The sequence below is a fragment of the Hypomesus transpacificus genome, chromosome 3 (assembly GCF_021917145.1).
Source record: "Hypomesus transpacificus isolate Combined female chromosome 3, fHypTra1, whole genome shotgun sequence".
NCBI lineage: Eukaryota > Metazoa > Chordata > Actinopteri > Osmeriformes > Osmeridae > Hypomesus > Hypomesus transpacificus.
In genome coordinates, this window is record NC_061062.1 from 4,885,569 (window position 1) to 4,906,841 (window position 21,273).

General features: G+C 45.4%; 1 protein-coding gene and 1 non-coding gene across 2 annotated transcripts in view; one reads left to right on the top strand and one right to left on the bottom strand.

Moving 5' to 3' along the window:
* Positions 1-21,273, top strand: part of syne1b (spectrin repeat containing, nuclear envelope 1b) — a 94,689-nt gene that overhangs the window by 1,128 nt on the left and 72,288 nt on the right. Inside the window, exons 3-18 of the mRNA XM_047013860.1 lie at positions 7,211-7,272; positions 10,460-10,555; positions 10,728-10,811; positions 11,936-12,028; positions 12,228-12,406; positions 12,759-12,955; positions 13,764-13,873; positions 15,074-15,181; positions 15,705-15,842; positions 16,707-16,871; positions 17,063-17,175; positions 17,622-17,790; positions 17,923-18,019; positions 19,865-20,067; positions 20,470-20,634; positions 20,872-21,024. Of these exons, the coding sequence (XP_046869816.1) occupies positions 7,211-7,272; positions 10,460-10,555; positions 10,728-10,811; positions 11,936-12,028; positions 12,228-12,406; positions 12,759-12,955; positions 13,764-13,873; positions 15,074-15,181; positions 15,705-15,842; positions 16,707-16,871; positions 17,063-17,175; positions 17,622-17,790; positions 17,923-18,019; positions 19,865-20,067; positions 20,470-20,634; positions 20,872-21,024 (2,132 nt within the window). The remainder of the gene's footprint in view (positions 1-7,210; positions 7,273-10,459; positions 10,556-10,727; positions 10,812-11,935; positions 12,029-12,227; positions 12,407-12,758; positions 12,956-13,763; positions 13,874-15,073; positions 15,182-15,704; positions 15,843-16,706; positions 16,872-17,062; positions 17,176-17,621; positions 17,791-17,922; positions 18,020-19,864; positions 20,068-20,469; positions 20,635-20,871; positions 21,025-21,273) is intronic.
* On the bottom strand, positions 17,465-17,547 carry trnal-uaa. Its single transcript has one exon. It is a non-coding gene; the product is annotated as a tRNA-Leu (tRNA).

Consider the following 21,273-nt stretch of genomic DNA (forward strand, 5'->3'; position numbering starts at 1 on the left):
ACATTTTTTATGACTTTTTCAAAATAAAGTTGCGGTAGGTGGCCTTACTGTTTGACTATGCATCCATTGTACAATGATAAACAGAACATTCTGGTGGAGGGACTTTTTGTCAACTGTCCACTGTATCCTGCATGGCTGAAGGGAGGGTCAGCCATGCAGAGGGTCCCTGGGATTACATTATTGTGAATCATTTGTTCTGGAATACCCATTAAGGACTAAAGTTTACAGTAAATTGCTCTTCAGTGTACCTCTTGCTCTGTCCCAGTCTTATTTGGAGCCTAAGGATTGGATTAGCCAGTAAAGATAGCTAATGGAATCCATTTGAGAAAATGTGATTTATAGAATGGTCACTAAACAACAAAGAAACACATTGTCGTGCTGTCCTATATAAGTCGACTGCATGTTGATTAGAGCTGTAAAGTAATATCATATGATATCAAATGAAGTCCAGTTTTATAAATGGTTTCTAAATGGAGGTTTTTCTGTTGATTCGAAACCACGCGTAACGTTTGCAGATTTTCCTCGCTGCAAATAAATCTGACCGTTGTAGTTGCTAGTCGACGCTAAGCTACTTGGGGAAGTAACACACAGATAAGGTTGTCATCTTATACTTGTTGCCATGGAACTCAAAGCATGCATCCAAGAAGACTTTATTTGCAGGCTGATGTCTGTGTCACACCGGGATTCAGAGATTCGATATCATCCCTAGGTTGACTGTGTCTACACCACAGGGACTTGTACTGTGCCTCATGCACCTCAGAATTGACTTCAAATCCAAATTGTCCACTGATAGACGTGTAGAAAACATAGAAATGTTCTGTTCCAGTACGTTCCAGTATGTTCCTGTGTGTCGTGTAAGGTGAAGGCCTTGTCTCACACTGTGTGAAAGGCAGGGTAAACCTGATACCAGTCCTGTCCGTAGAAGGGATGGGGATCGATACTGGGAATCTCTATTGGTTGGTGCCCCCCTTTCACCACAAGGGCATCAGGCAATAGGCGTCCCTCCTGGGCCTGTGAGGGCCCTTTCTGTCTCTTTGTCCAGCTGTCAGCTGTGTGCAGTGTGCATAAGTTTTTTTTCGTGTTGCGGGTTGCTACTGATGTGAAAGTATGTGTCATATGTGGTTGTGCCCCCAGTTCCTGCTCTGGACAAAGATGTTTCCTGTTTCGTCAATCTCAATTTGTGTGTTTTGAGAGAGAGAGAGAGAGAGAGAGAGAGAGAGAGAGAGAGAGAGAGAGAGCGAGAGTTAGTGGAGGGAGTGAGGAAGGGATTGAGGGAGTTGACTTGCTAGCCATGATGTGTTTGTATTGGTGCATGCTTCACTAGTTGTGTGTTTATAAATGGGGACTGTGTTTGTCTAGGCATGTCCAGACATGGACAGGGCACATGATAACCTGGTTCAACCAAGCACTAGTTTGCATGTTGAAGTCTTTAAAGGTTAAGCCAACTGTGAATAACAGCTTTGCACCAGTCAATGGACTTTTAAAGGAATCACAAGTTTAAAAGAGCTGTTTCATATTTAAACAGCTCTTTGCATGGGGGTAATGTAGACTTTAGTCTTTCTAAAATGTGCCTTAGAATTTATTCCACGGTTTCAGTGCTTCTGAACAGATTAGCCTAACTTCAAAATGGCGGCTCGCTTTACGTAAAGGGTTGTGAGGCTGAGTCTTGTGCCTCATGGCTGATTCATGTATGTCATTTCTGGAAGATTTTGTGTCAGGCTTCAGAAGAGAGTGAGATGTGAGGCCAGTAGGCCTTTAAGTTAATGCTTCACACACGCACACACCTCTTTAGAACTGTAAAGTCTCTTATAGTTAATCAAAAGGAACTTCCTGTTACTAAGTAGGTTACCCTGTAGAGAAGGTTACAGCTGCTGCTGATTCAACACATTTTCATCTCAGGAGAGAACATCCTAGAAGTAGGTGTATGTGTTTGATGTATAGCTCTGGAACAAACAACTTACTTCCTGCATTGTTGTGTCGTTACATTTGTCAAACCAGTGGATGGATTAGCCCATGTCATCTAGCACCTAGCTCTCCCATAGGACCTCCCAGAGACCAGTCGGCGGCCTCAGATGCTCTGTGTGTGTGTGTGCACGTGTGTGCGTGTGACGGGCAAAGTGTTTCTGGCTTTCAACATGACTGGGTGTCTGTGGTTTCCCCTGCAGCGCAGCGCTGGTAGGTTGCATTAAAGGAGGAAGAGCTAAAGAGCTGCCGGTGATAAGACTGTGGTGGTGCCACGTGTGAGCACGCCACATAGAGATCCACCACAGCTTGCCTGCGTGTCGACGCTGGACAAACGTTTTGACTCATACCGTACACCTCATCTGTTATTCAAACTAGGTTTTGCCTCTGTATTAGATGCTGAAGTATGTGTGCATGACTGGGGATAATAATGATAAAGTGTTCACTTAATATGTAGACACTTCCATCCAATGCAATGTCTGGGTGGGGATTTGAACCTGGGTCCACATTAACGTCAGGCAAACGCTCTACCACTGAACTATACGTATGTTGCTAAACCTGAGAACATATTTTGTTCTCGTGAGTTAACATGTTCAGAATGATAAGTAAATACAATGAAATGAATATCCAGTGGGTGCCATTGCTAAAAGAAGTGTCGTTATCAGTAATTAAGATCTGTGGATTTCTGTGAATCCACAGTGGGTAGGAAGCCCTAAGTCATGAGAGAGAGAGAGAGAAAGAGAGAGAGAGAGAGAGATGGACGGGGTGTTGACTGGTAGAGGTCTCTTGATCTCAGATTCACATTGTCAGTAGCAGCTGGCAAAGACTCCTGGAGCAGACAGAGCTGAAAGACCAATATCATCTTTTGGCCAGAGAAAGGCCAGAGAGAGACTGCCTGGTCCCCACTTTTCCAAATTGGCCAGACTCTTAAGATTGTAGCCCCAGTTGACCTGAATGTTTTATTCACAGATTCGTAGTATTAACAACTGCGCTGAAGGCACGGTGTTTGCTGTCTAGGGATCCTAGTAATTGTGAGAAGGGATGAAAGGAATCACTACATTCACTCTGTTGGCTCTGAATCGCTCTCGTCTGGTTCATTATGCCGTTGCTGTTTTAAGTGTTTGCACCAGATGTCACTGTTTCATGTGTAATATTGCAACATTGACACTGGGGTTATGGCCTTATTAGACTGCTCTGGTTGTGCGGAGCACTCTGGGCCTATTAGAACCCTGGAGTGGCAGCGTGGGCTCTGAGGTAAAGCGTGGCAACCATCCCAAACCCTCCGAGCCTACTACAGTAGCCGGCTGCTAGGCCACGGTATCATCTGTCCTTGGATCAGTTTAAGTACCTGATCACTCATATGAATTGCAAATTGCTCGATGGTCGATGTTTTTCTACGTGTTTCGTTCATGGGTTCCATGGGCTTCAGTGCCACTTAGAGGCAGTTTCTTACCTGCGTTGTAATAAATTACATTGGCGGAGAGATATTGACATGCAACTGGAGCGCTTGTACATAATTGGCATTGTACATACTTGGCATTGTACAGAAGGAGTATTGTACAGAATTTGGTTATAATGGAATTTGGCTATGTACAAATCAAGCATTTAACTGAATTTGCATTTGGCAGAATTAGCATACTACACTGTCAATGACATTTCCTGTTCCTGGAGTTCAGTACTGTGGACAGCTCCCTCATGAGTTGGGTTATGCAGTCAGGAAGTTTACAGTGTTGAGGGAATGGGGCATTTGGGGAACTGATTAGGACTTGTCAAGCCCATGAAAGATGTTGAAAATATCACATATCTCATCTTATGACTTCTCCATCCTCGCATCTGTTTAAGACAATCCGTCTTGATCATTTGTGAATGGTTTGCTTTGCCTGTGGTCATAATGTCAGGATTCCCGAGAGAGTGTATATGAGTGTGTGCTTGTGTATGTGTGTGTGTATATATGTGTTTATGTCTGTATGTGTGTGTGTTGCTGTCTGCTCTCCACACAGGTACTGCAGATACCATCTGCCCTTCTGTCTATTTCTATTTTTACTCCAAAAGCTTTCTTCAGGCAGGTCTTCCTAACAGGGTCCTGGGCTGCTAGAATAGAATGACGAGAGTGTGTCTATTTTTAGCTCATTAGAAGAAGAAAAAAGCTTTTTAAATGGTGGCCGTTGTGAAAGAATAAAGAGATGACAAGCTATCAGATGGGTAAGATGAAGTCAGTATTGTGTGCTTCTTCAAGGAAGGCTGTACTGTTTTCCCTCCTTGAAGTAAATTAGGCCTGGGCTACATGTGTGGTAATACTGCTGTAGACTAACCTAATCAAACTGTAAAGCCCTCTTTACAAGGAATGTCCCACTGAGATTCATAGGTGCCTACAGAGCAGTCTGTCCTTCAAACATGCAGCGTAGCATAGGGTTGGGGTCAGGAGTCTGAGATGAGATGAAACATCCCTTGTTTGAAACCCTTATATGTTTTATACAAAGCAGTGAACACACCTCCTCTAGTACTGTACCTGAGATAATGCAAATTGTTACAAATATTTCCATTGTTTACGCAGCCTGATTGTTTTATGCCACTCAGGTCATGGAATCATTTTAGATTTGGCAGTCAGTACTGGATCAGTAATACAGTAAACTCATATACTCTGAGGGCCATATACCGAGGGCCTGCTTCTCCTCTTAGCCTGACACAGAAACACTCAGAAGAGCATGCAGGAGGCTGTCCGGCAGGCGAGGAGTCCGTCTTCTGAACCGGTGACATGTCCAGGCTGTTGTTCCGTGTGTAAGGGGGAACCCTCAGTGGGCGTGGCTAGATCAGAGTCTCAATAGCATCGCCAGCGAGGGAGCAGGTGGCAGATGTCCTTCACCAGCTAAAACATCAATTATTAAACTCTGTTGCACCCTGCTGGGCTATTGTAGTGTGCTTGCCGTAGGCCTGTTTTACTGCTACAGCACATTTGAATAGTACAGGCCTAATTATAATGAGACAATAGTTGTGTGATGTTATTCTGAATAGAGAGACACATTTTTCAGTAACTCAGTGCAGCAGTTTCAAGGAAGTGTATAAAACTATCCTCATTGATACAGCACAATAACCATTTGTTTGAATTCCTGGCAATTCCAATCAGATTAAATAGATCTTTAGAGCCAGAAAATAAACTCTCACACACACACACACACACACACACACACACACACACACACACACACACACACACACACACAGTCTGATTAAACAGGGATCATGCAGCCATGGCATGTGACATCACAGGCTGCCTAGTGCTGATTGGTGGAGCCTTGCTGGGTGGGCGGCACCTCCCGATGTCTCAGTCAGTGATGCTACAGCGAGGCGGTGCAGTGGGGGCAGTGCACATCCACACGAGCATGGCTCTCTGGACGGGGGGAGAACAGGAAGAGGGAAAGATGGGATCGTAAATATCTGCCGCTATTAGAGGAGGGGACTCCCGCCACTCTCTGCGCTGAACGCTTGTATGGGTGTGTGTGTGTGTGTGAGAAGCCGATTGTGGGAAAGTGTGTGTGTTTGTTGGGGGAGGAGGGGAGACTTCATCCCTGCAGCCTGCTCTGTGTTTTCACCGGGGGAAAGCAGACAGGCTGATCTGTTTTGTTTCCTGTAGGAAAGAGAGGGAAAGGGAACAGCTGGGGTTTTTTTACCCTGTTTTTCCACAGTGCGTGTCATCTTCACGCTGCCGCATGCAAACACACATGAAGGGCACAGGGAGACAGGAGGAGAGCGGAGTGTAGGATGGCACACTACAAGGATGTGTCTGTCAAAAAGACCTCTTCTCTCAACCTGGTGACGGGATTCTTTCAGTACCTACGTGGTAAGTAGGGCAACATTGTCTCGATCTCTCCCTGTGTCCCTGTGTGGATCGTAGGAACCGAGCAGGGCAGCCTCCTACAGGGTCTCTTCTGTCCGTATCTAGGTGAAGCAGATGCGAAGACGCTCTGCGTGCTATGCTTCACTGGCCATCCCTGTCTATGCAGTCAGGCTTCCTCAGAAAGGCATTTGCCTTTGGGTCACTGTGGTGTGTTTGCTCACTGTGTATAGTGTTGGTGTGCTCTCTCTCCCCCCAGCACGTGACCACACAACGTTTTCTTAGTGCGGATGTTTAAAGATGGCTACTGACTGTTTGCGGATTGACCCTATACCGGCTTAAACACTCACGTCACACTTTGCAGGTGCCACAGATGTTTGTGATCGAAGCAGGGAATCCGATTTTTGTGGTCACACACATACGGAAAGCAGACATGCATTATGCATGAGTCCCCATGCATTGTCCAAACTACGGGGGTGGGGTGACAGGATCACGCATGTCATTACTGGGCTACACAGGGTCTGCAAGATCTGAGAGCTGAAATCTCCTCTGCTCATGCTCTAATCTGCTATGACCTCATTTCGTGAGGACTTGTCATAAGCATCTATCACTGTCTACAGTGGAGGGGCAGGGTGGTATCACTGATGTTAACCATTGGTATTTCAGTGTTAGAGAAGGAAGATGTGTCAGTTCTCTGGAGAAAGAGACAGATCGGATGGAGTTTGGTCGCTCTTGTGCTGGTCAGGTACCTCCACAATGATGTAACATGTACGCCTTGATTAAATTCCACTGGTTTGCAGTACTTTGTAGTTCTCCTCCTAACCAGCGACAATACAATTGCATACTCAGCATGTTGACGTTATGCCACTATTTTAGATGGATTCAAACTCTTTTTGAGTTCCTGTTTGAGATAGGGCCCTAGGAGGAGAGATAGGGCCCTAGGAGGAGAGATAGGGTCCTAGGAGGAGAGATAGGGTCCTAGGAGGAGAGATAGGGGCCCTAGGAGGAGAGATAGGGTCCTAGGAGGAGAGATAGGGGCCCTAGGAGGAGAGATAGGGGCCCTAGGAGGAGAGATAGGGTCCTAGGAGGAGAGATAGGGGTCCTAGGAGGAGAGATAGGGTCTCAGGAGGAGGGGTAGGGCCCTAGGAGGAGAGATAGGGTCCTAGGAGGAGAGATAGGGGCCCTAGGAGGAGAGATAGGGTCCTAGGAGGAGAGATAGGGGTCCTAGGAGGAGAGATAGGGTCTCAGGAGGAGGGATAAGATGCTCTGTAGCGGTAGTATTCTTACTCACAGGCCAGACTTATAGAAATAAATGAGGGGGGAAACTGGAGAGGGGGCCGTTGTGAGCTGTGGTGAACAGCATAGGGGTGTGACATCCATCAGGTATTGATATGTTGTTGTGTCTCTTGTTTTCAGATGAACAAGAGGCAGTGCAGAAGAGAACCTTCACTAAATGGATCAATTCCCACTTGGCGAAGGTAAGAGGCAGGGGTTTGCATCCTGCATTGGCACGGTTAAACACAAGCATGGTTCTTCACTGGCCTCAGAGTTGGAGACAATAAAGAATGTGATAAAGATAATAATGCAATCACTAGGTAATCACCATGGATATGACATCCATAACTGACTGCAATCGTTTAGATTATTTAATATGTGCAGTGGCATTTTAGCCCTCATGACCTCATCAAGCGTAAAAAGACAAGAAGGTTGTGTTGGCGTTTGGTTTTGGTGGTTCAGTCAGGCCCTTATTTACAGTAAACATACCACCCTTTTGTTTTTAAAACCGTACTAAGTTCAGAAAGGCTTTTAGTAACATACTATCCTGGTATTTTTATAACCGTACTAAGTTCAGAAAGGCTGTTAACATACTATTCTAATTTTTCTATAACCGTACTAAGTTCAGAAAGGCTGTTAACATACTATCCTCATTTTTCCATAACTGTACGAAGTTCAGAAAGGCTTATATTTGAACATGTTGCCCTTCTGTTTCTATAACCTGGCTTTGCCTGAAGCTCTCAGACATGAGCTGGAGGTACTCATGTCCTTGTTCCAACCCTCACCTTTGTTGTTACGACACTTAAGCACAGAAAGAGGAGAGGGGTGTCAGAGCAGCAGTGGATCCATGCTAGTGCCATCTGTGTTGCCAGGTTTCTACAAAAGCTGTTTTGCTGTGCAATTTTTCCAAGGCAGTTCAGATGACTGTATAAATAAGGTCCCTGTCATGGTGTTGTGACATAGCTTTTTTCAGGTCCTTGTAGAGCGAGGGTTGTGTGTGTGTGGGTGCAGTGGGTGTAAATGTGCATGTATAACAATGGTAGCTGGTGTGTATGCGTGCCAGAGTGTGGGTGTATATGTGCATGCCTGTGTGTGCGTGTTTGTGCATGCCTGTCTTTGTCTGTGAGCCTGCGTGTGTGCATGCCTGTATGTGTGTGTTTGTGTGCATGTCTGTGTGTGTATGCCTGTGTGTTTGTAGCTACCTGAGTGTATGTGTGTGCATGCATAAGTGTGTTTGTGTACGTGTGGCTGTGTGTGTACCTGTGTGTGTGTGGCTGTGTGTGGCTGTGTGTGTGTGGCTGTGTGTATATGCGTGTGTGTTGCTGTGTGTGGCTATGTGTGTGGCCGTGTGTTTATGTGAGTGTGCGGGTGCGTGTGGTTGTGTGTGCGTGTGTGTGTGGCTACCTGGACCGGGTTGGCAGTGACAGTGCAGCACGGTGCAGATGGAGCTTACAAGAGAGAACTCCCCTGTAGGCAGAGATCTGTTCCCCCAACCATGTTCTCTACACATTACACAACAGTCAACACAGAGTCTCCACAAAACCAAAATGAGCAACACTCAGAGCCTGATTCAGAAATAAGGGAGAAAAGATACAAAACATGAATCATTTGCATTGTACTAACTGTCTGAAATAAATGATCCCACTGATTTATACTGGATTTTTGATTGAGACTATGTGATGTCATGCTGTCTCTGAGGGAGGCAGGCTTTGCTGGCTCAGATGGTCTAGGTGACACAGCATATTGTGATGCTAGTCAGGAAGAGTGACTAATGTGAGCTGTAGAGGGTTTAGATATAGAATTCACCACAGAGGCTTGTTGGAGAGCAGTCTTTTGTTCTGCCGGATTGGGCTCACGGCCCTTCAAAGCCCGGATTCTCCAACTTTGGAAGAATCTGAGTAATGTGGCCACAGACACACAGTGCGTTGGACTATTTTTCATTATTTATGCTTTCCACACACACACTCTCTGGCTTTGTTTCTTTCTTTCTTTATTTATTTCTCTCTCGCTTTCTTTCTGTCCCTCTTACTTTCTTTTTCTTTTTCTCTTTTTCTTTCAATTTTGGTCTCTTTCTCTCAACCCCCCCCCCCCCTATTTCTCTGTCTTTCTTCTTCTCTATCACTCCCTGTGCATACCAATGTGGCTGAATTAGACAAGTCATAAGAAGGCCCTCAGCTTTGAGCCACCTTTGTTCCAAAGCTACCGCAGCGGGTATAGTTTGTTCTCTAACTATCCCTCCATTTCTTTATCTGACCTTATACAAATCTATTTGTCTCTTTTCATAAGTAAATCACTCCTTATTGAAATATCACTATGGTAAAATGGACCAGATCAACAAAAGCCATTTCAGACTCATTTTAAATACTCGCGAGTGGAACAACTGTATTCCCCTCGGACTGCAGTGAGAAGGTTTTATTATTGGAAAGTGCTCACTCTACTTTTGAACTTAACCTCAACTGACCAGCTGCCATTGTCTCCATTTCCTCTCATCTGACCGAGCACTTCTCCAGTCATGTGTTAGTGTTGGCCCTCTGAGGGGAGGGGATAGCTTGAAAGTACTTATCTGTCATTTCATTCTAGGAAGGTGTTTGATTGTCGGAGATGTGCAGTTAATGTTGATTCATGCAAGACATGGCTATTGAAACCAGTCCAGTGGCTATATTGTTATATAATAATGTGTAGAGTTGTTAGCTGTTAGGTTGTTGATAGGATAGGCTATTTGTTGTTGCAGAAAGGACTACATGAGTGCTGCAGCAATGTGGTCATTGATGCCAGTACTTACTCGTACAGGAGAAAAACATGCTCTTTCACACCTACTGTTGTGCCTAACTTAGTCTGCCAACTGCATCATGCTGACATGCTTTGTGACAAATTGTGAAATGACCTGCTTACTGTGCCAAATGGAGACTTCCCACACAGAGCAAAGAAATCAGCCTGTAAATTAGCCTGTCATTTAATCTGTCAGGTAGTCTGTCCAGTGGCATGTCCGTTAGCCTGTCAGTTTGGCCAGACAGACCAATCAGACAGGCTTGATCATGTGTCATGTGTTCGTCAGGCTAAGCGACACACTGCCTTGTCAGGGTTAAACAGAGCAGTGCTCTAATGTTGCTCTGAGGGAAATTCACCTCAGGAGTGGGCTACCAGCCACTGCCGCGGAGAAGGCACCATCTTGTCGTCTGTGTCTCTGCACTGCAGGCTGCTGCTAACAAGCCCTGCTCACATTCTCCTCAGCAGAAAAGGCTCCAAGGATTTAAATATGGTTGATTCTATATGTCAATTGTATTTGTAATATAAGACATTTCCGGTGAGGAGAATGGGGAAACAGTTGACTTTATCCTAATACTTCTTAATCTACGTGCCTAATGCTTTAACAAATGCTCTCTTCTCCAGCATAAGCCGCCCCTAGAGGTCAACGACCTTTTCGAGGACATCAAAGATGGGGTGAAGCTCCTGGCTCTGCTGGAGGTGCTGTCGGGCCAGAGGCTAGTGAGTACATTTGGATTCTCCTGTTCCCAGGCCTCATGATTTTGAAGGGATGAGATGACAAACTTCCCTCTGTAGTTTTAGTGTACGGTATGTAGGGCTGTTTCCTCAGTCTGTGTGCTATGTCTGTGCCTGACTTACCTATGTCCCCCGTCCTGTCCCCCGTCTTTCTCAGCCAAGTGAACAGGGACGCCAGCTGAAGAGGATCCACTGGGTGTCCAACATCGGCACAGCTCTCAAGTTCCTTGAAGGCAGGAGGGTAAGCTGTTCTCAGCCACACGGCTGGATATTGTCTGGAGTCCAGGGCCAGGTGTACCTAGACGGTTTCAGGTTTAAGTTGAAGTAATACAACTTGAAAACACTATATTACTCTATCCAGATGAGAAAAAAAACGTGACTGTGTATTGAAGGTTGCAACAGGAACTGTTTCAGTGGGTCTGGTACAAGCAAGACCTGTGTTCATGCACTATGTACAGGAATGTAGATGTGCAGAAATAGCAGGCTCTCTACTTTATCAATGTTAGGCCCAGTGAGAACAGTGTCCTCATTGAGGCGAGCTGGCTGGGTTCATTAGAGTGAGGGGACCCCCCGCAGAAAAGATACATTTGGACCTGACGGGTCCTGTGCTTTTAATGTTCCCCCACCGACTCTTCACCTTGCGGACACCCCAAGTCCTCTGACACAATTCAAACTCTTTGTGAGAGCCTGTGCTGGGCTGATGATGGTGTGTCGGTGGCGGCCTGAGGCCTGGATCTCACAGTGTTGTGACCTCTCTCCCCATGCCTCCACCCTCAGTCAGTGTACCGTGGATCCCCGGTCAGTGGCTGCAGTGGAACACGTTGTGTTCACACCTTCATGCACGGAGTGGCTGAAACTATCCAGAACAATGCATCAAACCAGCTGTTGTTTTCCTCCTGCATCCAAATGCAGTGTCATAACATATTTTGTTGTATTTTTTATCGCAGTGCATTTCTGTGCATTTTGAGAAACCCTTTGATATCCTGCTGTGCTTGAATTATGCTTGAATGATGAACTTTTATGATCTGGCAATGAAACATGATCTCCGTTGAGGTCCATAGATGGACTGCTTGTGTGGACTGCTACTGTTGATCATCAAATAGAACGCATCTTTCTTTTATTTCGCTCTACATTAGGCTTTGCTGTTTCTGCCTCACTGGCTTCCACTTTACTGACTGCGCTCTACTTAACTGCATCAAAGAGCTGACTCTGATGGCTGTGAAAGAAATGCTTGAATATTTGTGAAAGCAGTGCCGTTATTTGTTTCAAATCGCGAGGACATGTCATTTTACAACATGATAACTGGTGTTGAAATGAATTCATTTCCCTGTTAAGTAGTGATTTGCGATTTGCGTTTCGAAACAGATCAAACTAGTCAACATACACGCCACAGACATAGCTGATGGGAGACCATCCATCGTTCTTGGCCTGATATGGACCATTATTCTTTACTTCCAGGTAACTTAAAAAAATATATTTTAATACATATTTTATGTATTTGCCATACATTAATGTCTTGAGTTTTTCTTTTTCACAATAACAGTTTATAATTTAATGTATATATATATATTTTTAAGAGATTTTTTTTTAAAATGAAATCAGCTTTACTGGTTGTCATGGTGACGGCCCTAACCTGCGTTGAACGTGTGCGTTCCAGATTGAGGAGTTGACCAGTAACCTGCCAGCGCTCCAGGCCCTGACCGGCAGCTCCTCCTCAGTGGACAGCATGGCCAGCTCTGAGACAGGAAGCCCTCCCATGAAGAGGAAGGTGGTCACCAAGTTCCAGGGCAACGCCAAGAGAGCCCTGCTCAGATGGGTCCAGTGCACAGCTGCCAAGTATGTAGCATGGAGCTTGCTCAAGGCTATGTTGCATGGAGATCAAGGCTTTCTACTGTACAGCTGTGCTAGCTGGTGCTAGGTTTAGCTCAGCGGTAGAGCAACTAACTGCAGACCATGACGTTGCAGGTTCAAATCCCCGCCTTATATGTTTCCTTGGGTAAAATGGTCTGCTTAATGAATACAAAACCATATGAATACAAATGAATACAACACAATATCAATATGAATTGTGTGAAAGAAAGAAACTTAATTTGTGAATCTACAGTTCTACATGCGAGTTTGGATCCTGCTTCTGAGAGTGTCTCCATCCTCAGCAGAGGCTTAATGTCTGCCGTGTGTCCTGTCCCAGGCGCCACGGTATCGAGGTGAAGGACTTTGGTATCAGCTGGCGCAGCGGGGTGGCGTTCCACTCGGTGGTCCACGCCATCCGGCCGGACCTGGTGGACATGGAGGTGGTGCGGAGGAGGAGCAACAGAGACAACCTGGAGCAGGCCTTCTCCCTGGCCGAGAACGAGCTGGGCATCCCACGCCTGCTCGACCCTGAAGGTGCCTCTGTTCTACCCTGCATTCCTCTACCCCTTCTACCCTCTGTTCTACCCTGCATACCTCTACCCCATCTTCTACCCTCCATTTTCTACCCTCTACCTTCTATATTCTTCCCTGTACCCCTCTGTATTCTACCCTCTACCTTGTATATTCTACCCTCTATATTCCACCGTCTAACCTATCCTCTACCCTCTACACTGTACCCTGTAATCCTGTAATCTCTACCCCCTGCCCTCTGGACCCTTTATATTCTACCCCCTCCCTCCCTGTCTGAACTGTGCTGTTCCAGTGATGCTAGATTAAATTAAATTAAACCCAAAAGTGCAACAACCTGATATACCGTTGAAGTCTTACAGAGTGAGTGTAGTCTCTTGTGTGTACTGTTTTGGGGTACTGGAGAAATATCTTTGAGCATGGGTACACTGAGGGCCCTTGTTTCTGGGTTCCTGTCTGTGGATCCGTCTGGAATGAGCTGAGTCCTCGTTTGCTCCTGCACGAGGGAGGCGTTGTTAAGGGACGAGTGAGGATGTCAGACGAACAGAATGAGCTCAACCTTTTGAGCGTGACCTTCATTTCTGAGAGATCGGGTCAGGGATAAAGATGAGTGCAGACAGGAATCATTTGCCTGCATTGTGGCACAGAAAATATGGTTATCTCGCTTCAAGGTGAAACATTCTTTAAGTACCTTTTTCATGCTGGTTATAAGGGAATAGGGTTGGTTATTCTTGATAAATACCAAATAGGTATAATTATTTACCATTGCTAACCACACATATAACCTCTTCCTCTTTCTTCACGCTGGTCTCAGATGTGGACGTTGATAAACCAGACGAAAAATCCATCATGACGTATGTTGCTCAGTTCCTCAAGCACTACCCCAACCCTCATCAGTCAGAGACAGATGGACAGCAGGACGAGGTACCCCCCCCCCCCCCCCATCGTCTCAGCGCTGCTCTGTTTTACTAGATGGCATCATTGTGAAATTGTCCCCTCAATGTTTCCTCAGTGCTTTACATAATTGTGCTGGTGATTTTAGTGTGCTTGCTGTGTCAGTGAATTATCTCTCATCATGCATCAAGTGAAGCTTTCATTATAAACCATTGCATGAACTCATGAATCATCATCTTCACCCCCAGCGCTGCCATCTCACTCTAAACTCTCGCCATCTCTACCGTCTCTCTTATGCATATTAAGCTGCTTCTTGGCTCCATTCCAACTTTTGCCCTCTCTATCCCAGTCCTACAGGTAAGAGTGTGTTCCATGGTGGCGTGCCAGCCATTTGCCTGCCCGTTCATCCTCACCTTCATCCTCCTCTTCATCCTTTTTGCTCTCTCTATTTCTGTCTCTTGGTTTTCCTCTAACGCTTGTTTGTGCTGTGTTTGTATCTCTCTGTGTGCCGCTTTCCTCCTGGACAGTATGGTCCGCAAGATATAGAGCTGATGCTTGAGGTATGTGTCTCTGAATCATGAGCTACATGATTTGATGCCCTGATTTCCTCTTTCCCCCAGGGTTCCCTTAGGGAAGCCTAATTGGCAACACTTCACATCCGGGCGCTGGTAGTAAGAAATCGTTAATTGGTTATAAGGCCTTAGTAAGTCAGTAAGTCTTATGAACACATATTGATGTTGATAAACTTAGGTTGATAAACTTAAGCTTAGATAAGCTTGAGTTTAGGTTGGTTGAGGGGCAGTTCTATGGGCGTATGTGAAGCCCTCTGTGACATGCTTACGTGTAAAAAGGGCTATACAAATACATTTGATTTGATAAGCATGCAACCTATTACCTATTAACTAGCATTTATACCATCTTAGGATAACACTAACCCTAACCTAATACTTATGTTTTCCTAGTAACGCAAATTAATGTTTAAAAGCAGATATAAGGGCCTTATACCTACAAACTACTGCTTATTACAAGCACCTGGATCTAAAGTGCAACTGTCTTATTCCCTCCTTTTCAAAGTAAAAGTATTTTTCATTTATTCTATTTCAACGACTTTCATTGGTACTGGAACGATGTTTGGTGCAGCTGTTAAGTTGTAGTACCTCAGGATAGCTTTGAGCATGTGGTGGTTGACCGAGGAGTTGAGTTGTGTGTTGCGTACGTCCGTGTTGACAGAGGGAGGACAGGAAAGTGCTGAGGGAGCTGAAGGTCTTCCTGGATCAGCTGGAGAGAGACGTCCTGCGGGCCCAGGGGGCGGAGGGCAACCTCACGGACAAGTATCAGGTGAAGACGACAACGCTGCACTGACGCTCTAGCAACGTGCTTTCTTAGGCTTCACAACGCTAGGTTGAATGAGTCATTTACTTTGTACTTGTATTCATTTAAAAGACGCTTTATCTAAAGAAACATACCAAAAGTGCATTTAGAAAGCACAGAAAATCAAGCATCAGAAGTACATAGTTCTAACTTTAATTTGGTGGTAAGGGTCATAAAATATTTTTTACAGTAAAGATCTGCATTTTACAGACACAGTGAAAATGTTAACATCTCAGTTACCAAGCATGGTGCCATTTTTTTTTTTTTTTTTTGACTGTTTTCAAATTATAATTTTGGGTGGGAAGGTCCAGGCCAGTAATATAATGTACTTTACAAATATACAGCATATGATTATGCTAGTCCTTTCCTATTACTATTAACATAAACAATCCTCCCCCACAATCTCCTCTCTTTCTCAATGTGGAACCTCCTTTTGCTAATGCAAATGCTATGCTAATACTTAAACGCTACTTTGTTCCATTGCGTCCAGGCCTTCAAGAGCTTCCGTGTACAGTATGAGATCAAGAGGAAGCAGACAGAGCCCCTGCTGGAGCCTGTGCTGAGGGACGCCAAGCTGTCTGTGGACCAGGCCCTGGTCAAGCAGGCCTGGGACCGCCTGTCTGTCAGGGTGAGTGGGGCTGCGCTCGCCTCTGCAATCACCAGGCTCAGCTAGACGACCTCGTTCACCACCATCCTAACCTCGTCCACTATGAAACGGATCTCACCCACCACCATCCTAACCTCGTCCACTATGATACGGATCTCACCCACCACCATCCTAACCTCGTCCACTATGATACGGATCTCACCCACCACCATCCTAACCTCGTCCACTATGATACGGATCTCACCCACCACCATCCTAACCTCGTCCACTATGATACGGATCTCACCCACCACCATCCTAACCTCGTCCACTATGATACGGATCTCACCCACCACCATCCTAACCGCGTCCACTATGATACTAATCTCACCTGGCATCATCCAAACCTCATCCACTATCATCCTAACCTCATCCACCTCTATCCTTTCAGAAGGATTAAAGGAAAGGATTCTCCATCTTGATAGACATTTTTCGCTTGACCATTGCTTGTATAAAATATTATCTAAAATATATTTTATTCAAGTTCATCATAGTTTTAACAGATGAATCCGTGCATAAACACGTGTCCCCAGAATAGCAGTCTCATTATTGGACCAGACTTCAATTTCTATCAGACCAGACAATTCGTGTTGGCCGCTAAAGTGCTCAGTGGAGCGCAGGGCTTTGAGTCATTAGTTCATCAGGAGGGGAGGAGAGAGGGGGAACAGAGAGGGCTTGTTCTCTGGTCAGACTGCTCTTCTGAGCCCTAGTCAGTGGAGAGGCAGGGCACTGTGAATGGAAGAGGACAGCTTGAGAGCACATGCCAGCTTTCAGGCCAGTGTGCTCCATGCCGTGGCGCAGCCCGGTCTTCATTGGGTGAGGCTTTAATGAAGACTGCTTTTACAGCTGCTGGACTGGCACATTCATCTGGACAAGTCTCTGCCGGGCCCTCTGGGAGTGATCGGAGCCTGGCTGCACCGCGCTGAGATCGCCCTGAGGGAGGAGATTCCCATCCAGCAGGCTCACGAGGAGACCGCCAATGGGATTCACAGAAAGCTGGAGCAGCATAAGGTGCACTGAACATCACGCAAACACAAACACAAAATGTTGAGCATCGACCCTGCAAGTTTCTTTGGTTGATCACTGTTACAATACCGTGGCCTACAGTAGCTGTGGGAATTTCTAAGTCAAGCTCACCAACTCGGTAAACTTTTCATACTTTCATTGGCTGTGCTGATGAGCATGCTTGTCCTGTGTTGCAGGAGGTGCTGAAGAACTTGGAGTCTCACAGGCAGACGTTCCTGCAGATACACAGAGACAGATCGGTGAACGGGGTCCCTGTGCCCCCAGAGCAGCTTCAAGACATGGCTGAACGGTCAGTCCTGGGGTCCACTCCGGAAACACACAAGGACCAATCAGAGGTCAAATTCAGTAGTTGACGGCAGTAGCGTAGCCAGAATTACAATTTTTAGGGGTCTCTTATAAAAAATTATAAAAAAAACACTTCCTCGATTTTTTGTTGTCACTAATCAGATATCTGACAGGGGACATGCAGATGAGGCCTATGAAAAACTATGAAAACTATAAATTCCACAAATAACATGAGAAGTAGTGTTCAGATAAGTGTTACATTTGGTGCCCTCAAATAAAGAACAGTGTTGTGTTACCAAGAGTGGGGTTCGAACCCACAAGGACATATGCCTATTGGATCTTAAGTCCAACGCCTTAACCACTCGGCCATCCTGGTGAACTGCTGGACAACCATAAAAATGAACCGCCTTCACAAGAACTAACGTGACAAATAATCGGTGTTTATGACAGGTTTAACTACGTGTCCACATCTTCCCATGCTCACCTGATCAAACTGGAATTCTGGGAGATGAAGTATAGACTGATGGCCTTCCTCATCCTGGCCGAGTCCAAACTCAAGTCCTGGATCATCAAATATGGCCGCCGGGACTCTGTGGAGCTGCTCCTGCAGAGCTACATCGTAAGTTAACTCAGCTGGGGTTTTGATCCGGTTATGACATCAAATTAAGCAATATATTTTCATCTCTTTATGCATCCTTTATCTATCAGTGTGTTCATTTCTGTTTTCTTTATCCATCTATTTTATCAACAGTCGTTCATCGAAGGCCACAAGTTCTTTGAGCAATATGAGACAACATTCAGAACTCTGAAGAAAGCAGCTGAGGTCTACGTCAAGTCTGACAGTACAGGTGGGATTTCATACTTGACTTTCAGATAGGTCATCCTCTACTGCGTTGTGTTGTCCTGAGTGTGTGAGTGAGTGAGTGAGTGTGTGTTCTCCCATTGACTGTTTGTTTCATGTTTTAGGGATTAAGATCAGTACAGTGGGTAAGTCTAAAAGCACGTAACAACTGAAATATTAACAGATCCCAGTAGAATAATGGAGTGCACTGTACTGTGGCCTTTGATTGGCTGTGCACATTGGACTCCTCCTGAAAATACAACTACTACCCCAGTGTCACCGTTTCTACTAACCACTATTGTATTACATGCCTGTGACGTGTGCATGTCTATTTCTGAAGAGGCTGTGGTCTTAAAAGCAGCGGCGTAACAAGGACTTGGCGGGCCCGAGTGCAGATCTCACCAACGGGCCCCTTACCGACCTATCGTCAAGCGAAATTATTGAGTTTTCAGTTTAGCGATGCGCAAGGAAATTTAGGCTACTCATGATGTACAATTAAGGGTAACGACTGCTCCTTCTATGTGAAGATAGATTACGGTTTTTTAAAAGTGAACGGCTCTGACTCGCGAGTCTTTGGCTCTAGATTATGCTTGCTACAACACGGAATGAGCATAATGGAACAGTCAGTCATGAGCCGACGTATCTGCGACGTTTGAAATAGAGCACAGAGATGAGAAGAAAATCTGATCATTTACCGAGGCTTATCCGACGTTATGAATGACGTTTCGATCTGTCATGTGTGCTATCTGGGTACTAGTAAAAAAAAACAGTCACTTCGATGGTGAATATTTAATTTTATGTTCGTTAGATATGCTAGTTTACATTTAGTCTATCTAGCTTTAGCTATTTTCCGACTACATCCTGCATAGTTTACTATATCTAACCTGGCCGCTGCCTGGTAGCCTAGGCCTATATATGCATTTTTATGACTTTTAATAGCCATGTCAACTGCATATACCAGACAGTAAACGTTATGTAATTATTAGCCTACCCTGGTGGCTGAGTTTCACACTCATTGCTGTTGCCGGGCTGGGGGTCAGACGTAGCGTCCTCTTCAACACGCTTCGCCACAATCCAAATGAGGATAGTTTTGACAGCTTTGCCATCCTTACATCTTGCTCTTTTCGTTCCTGCCGCTTTCTGGAGCCACTTTTATGTTAAAGGGCATGGCATGGGGTAGCCTAATTCGCTTCAAAACGCTAATGCAACACAACTGTAGTATCCCAACAACAACTGTCTGTGGTATTCCAACAACTGGATGGGAACAATCCTGTGTGGGTGGGCGGGAATCTTTGACAACAATATTACCCAGACATCCTTGCTATTTTTCGAGGGCAATATTACTTAATAAAAACGACATTTGTTTTATTCAGCAAAAGGCAAATGAGGAAAAATTAATTATTTGCTGTTGTTAACACTGACTGTTTTTAAAATGTTTATTGGGCAGGTGATAGCTCATAATTCTGAATAACTGACACCATAATTGAGAAATGTTTGCGAATTGATAAGACTAGATCATATGTGATCTTCAATTGGCGGTATTACAGCGGTGAAAGGGGCCAGGTCAGATTGCCTTAAGGGGCCCGGTCAGGTTGTCTCACTTTTACGGTGAGATCGAGGACGGGCCCCCTTTCGCCACGGGCCCTAGTGCAGCTGCACTCCTTGCACTCCCTATAGTTACGCCACTGCTTAAAAGGTTCCTCTCTCCTCTGATTCAATAAAGTAGAAATAAGCGCTAATTACGTTAGGCTCATGGGAATGCATGCTGAGGAGATGGTGTCTGTCCCCTTCTGAAACGAGCATGTTTTTGAAAAACAAAAGAGACGACCCGGGATGTCTGATCTGGTTTCAGTGGATGAGGGGGAGGGAGTGAGTAAGTTCCTGAGTGAGGCCACGGCCCAGTGGAAGAACCTGTCTGTGGAGGTGCGCAGCGTGAGGAGCATGCTGGAGGAGGTCATCTCCAACTGGGACAAGTCCAGCAGCACGGTGGCTGGTCTGCAGGCCTGGCTGGAAGACGCAGAGCAGATGCTCAATCAGTCGGAGAGCGCCAAACGGGTGAGGGTGGGGTTGGTTGTTAGCGATGTCAAACGCACCCACAAGCGCACACATGCCTTCTAATGAGGATCTATTGGTGAATGAAAAAAAACGATGTTCTCTTGTTTGTGAAAGGGATATGTCCTAAGTGCATGGTGTTTTCATAATGAAAACATTTGTTGATGTTCTTTTTTGCAGGTATCAGCATGTTTTACATGTATTACAGTAGTTATACAAAGTACATGTACCGCCGTGGGATCGAGTCATTTCCATCTGTGTGCCTCAAACTGCCTCAGTAACACTTCTCAGTTCTCTGCTCTCAAACTCAAGCTAACATAAAAGGCAGACGTATGCAGATTCTGAAAGTCCAGTGTTGGCTCTGTATATGAATGCGCTGCCTCCCCCCCCCTTTTCCCTCTCCAGGACTTCTTCCGTAATCTTCCCCACTGGATCCAACAGCACATGGACATGAACGACGCGGGGAACTTCCTCATCGAGACCTGTGACGAGACGGTCTCTCGAGACCTGAAGCAGCAGCTACTCCTGCTCAACGGGAGGTGGAGAGAGCTCTTCGTCAAAGTCAAACATGTAAACGATCTCCCTTTATCTTGCACTCATCAGAGAATGAGAAAGAGCAGACTCCCAAAATGAAACCTTTGCAAAAGGAGGATAGATTGGATTCGTCAGTGGAAGGATTCTCTTTCAGGGTAGCAAATATGTGTCCTCCCAAAGTAAATATTCACAGTGGAAGTGAGAAGTCTTAAACGCATGTGACCTGATCAAATTGATTTGCCGCTTGTTCTTCCATCTCTGCCCTGTTCTCAGTACGCCAGAGCTGATGAGGTGGATAAACTGAAGCAGGACTACCAGGAAGGACTCTCCACCCTCAAAACCTTCATGGAGGCAACCAACGAGAAGATGCGGGCGCCTGTCCAAGTGTCTTTCCTCAACGTCAGAACCTTTGTTCAAGATGTTGAGGTAGCTCTCATCTAAGTTCACATATTTGGAACACATTCCAAACTGTTTAAACAGACTAGACAGAACCATCTATAATATCATAAGAACTCAATCTCATTACGAAGGATAGGTAAACAAGTAGACATTGTGTTCTCAGCTTACCATGTATTATTTCTCTCAGTCAGTCATCTTTACACATTAAGTATTACCACAAACATACCGTACACTGTGCAGTACCTTGCCTGTTTGTTCACTGTCCGTATATACACT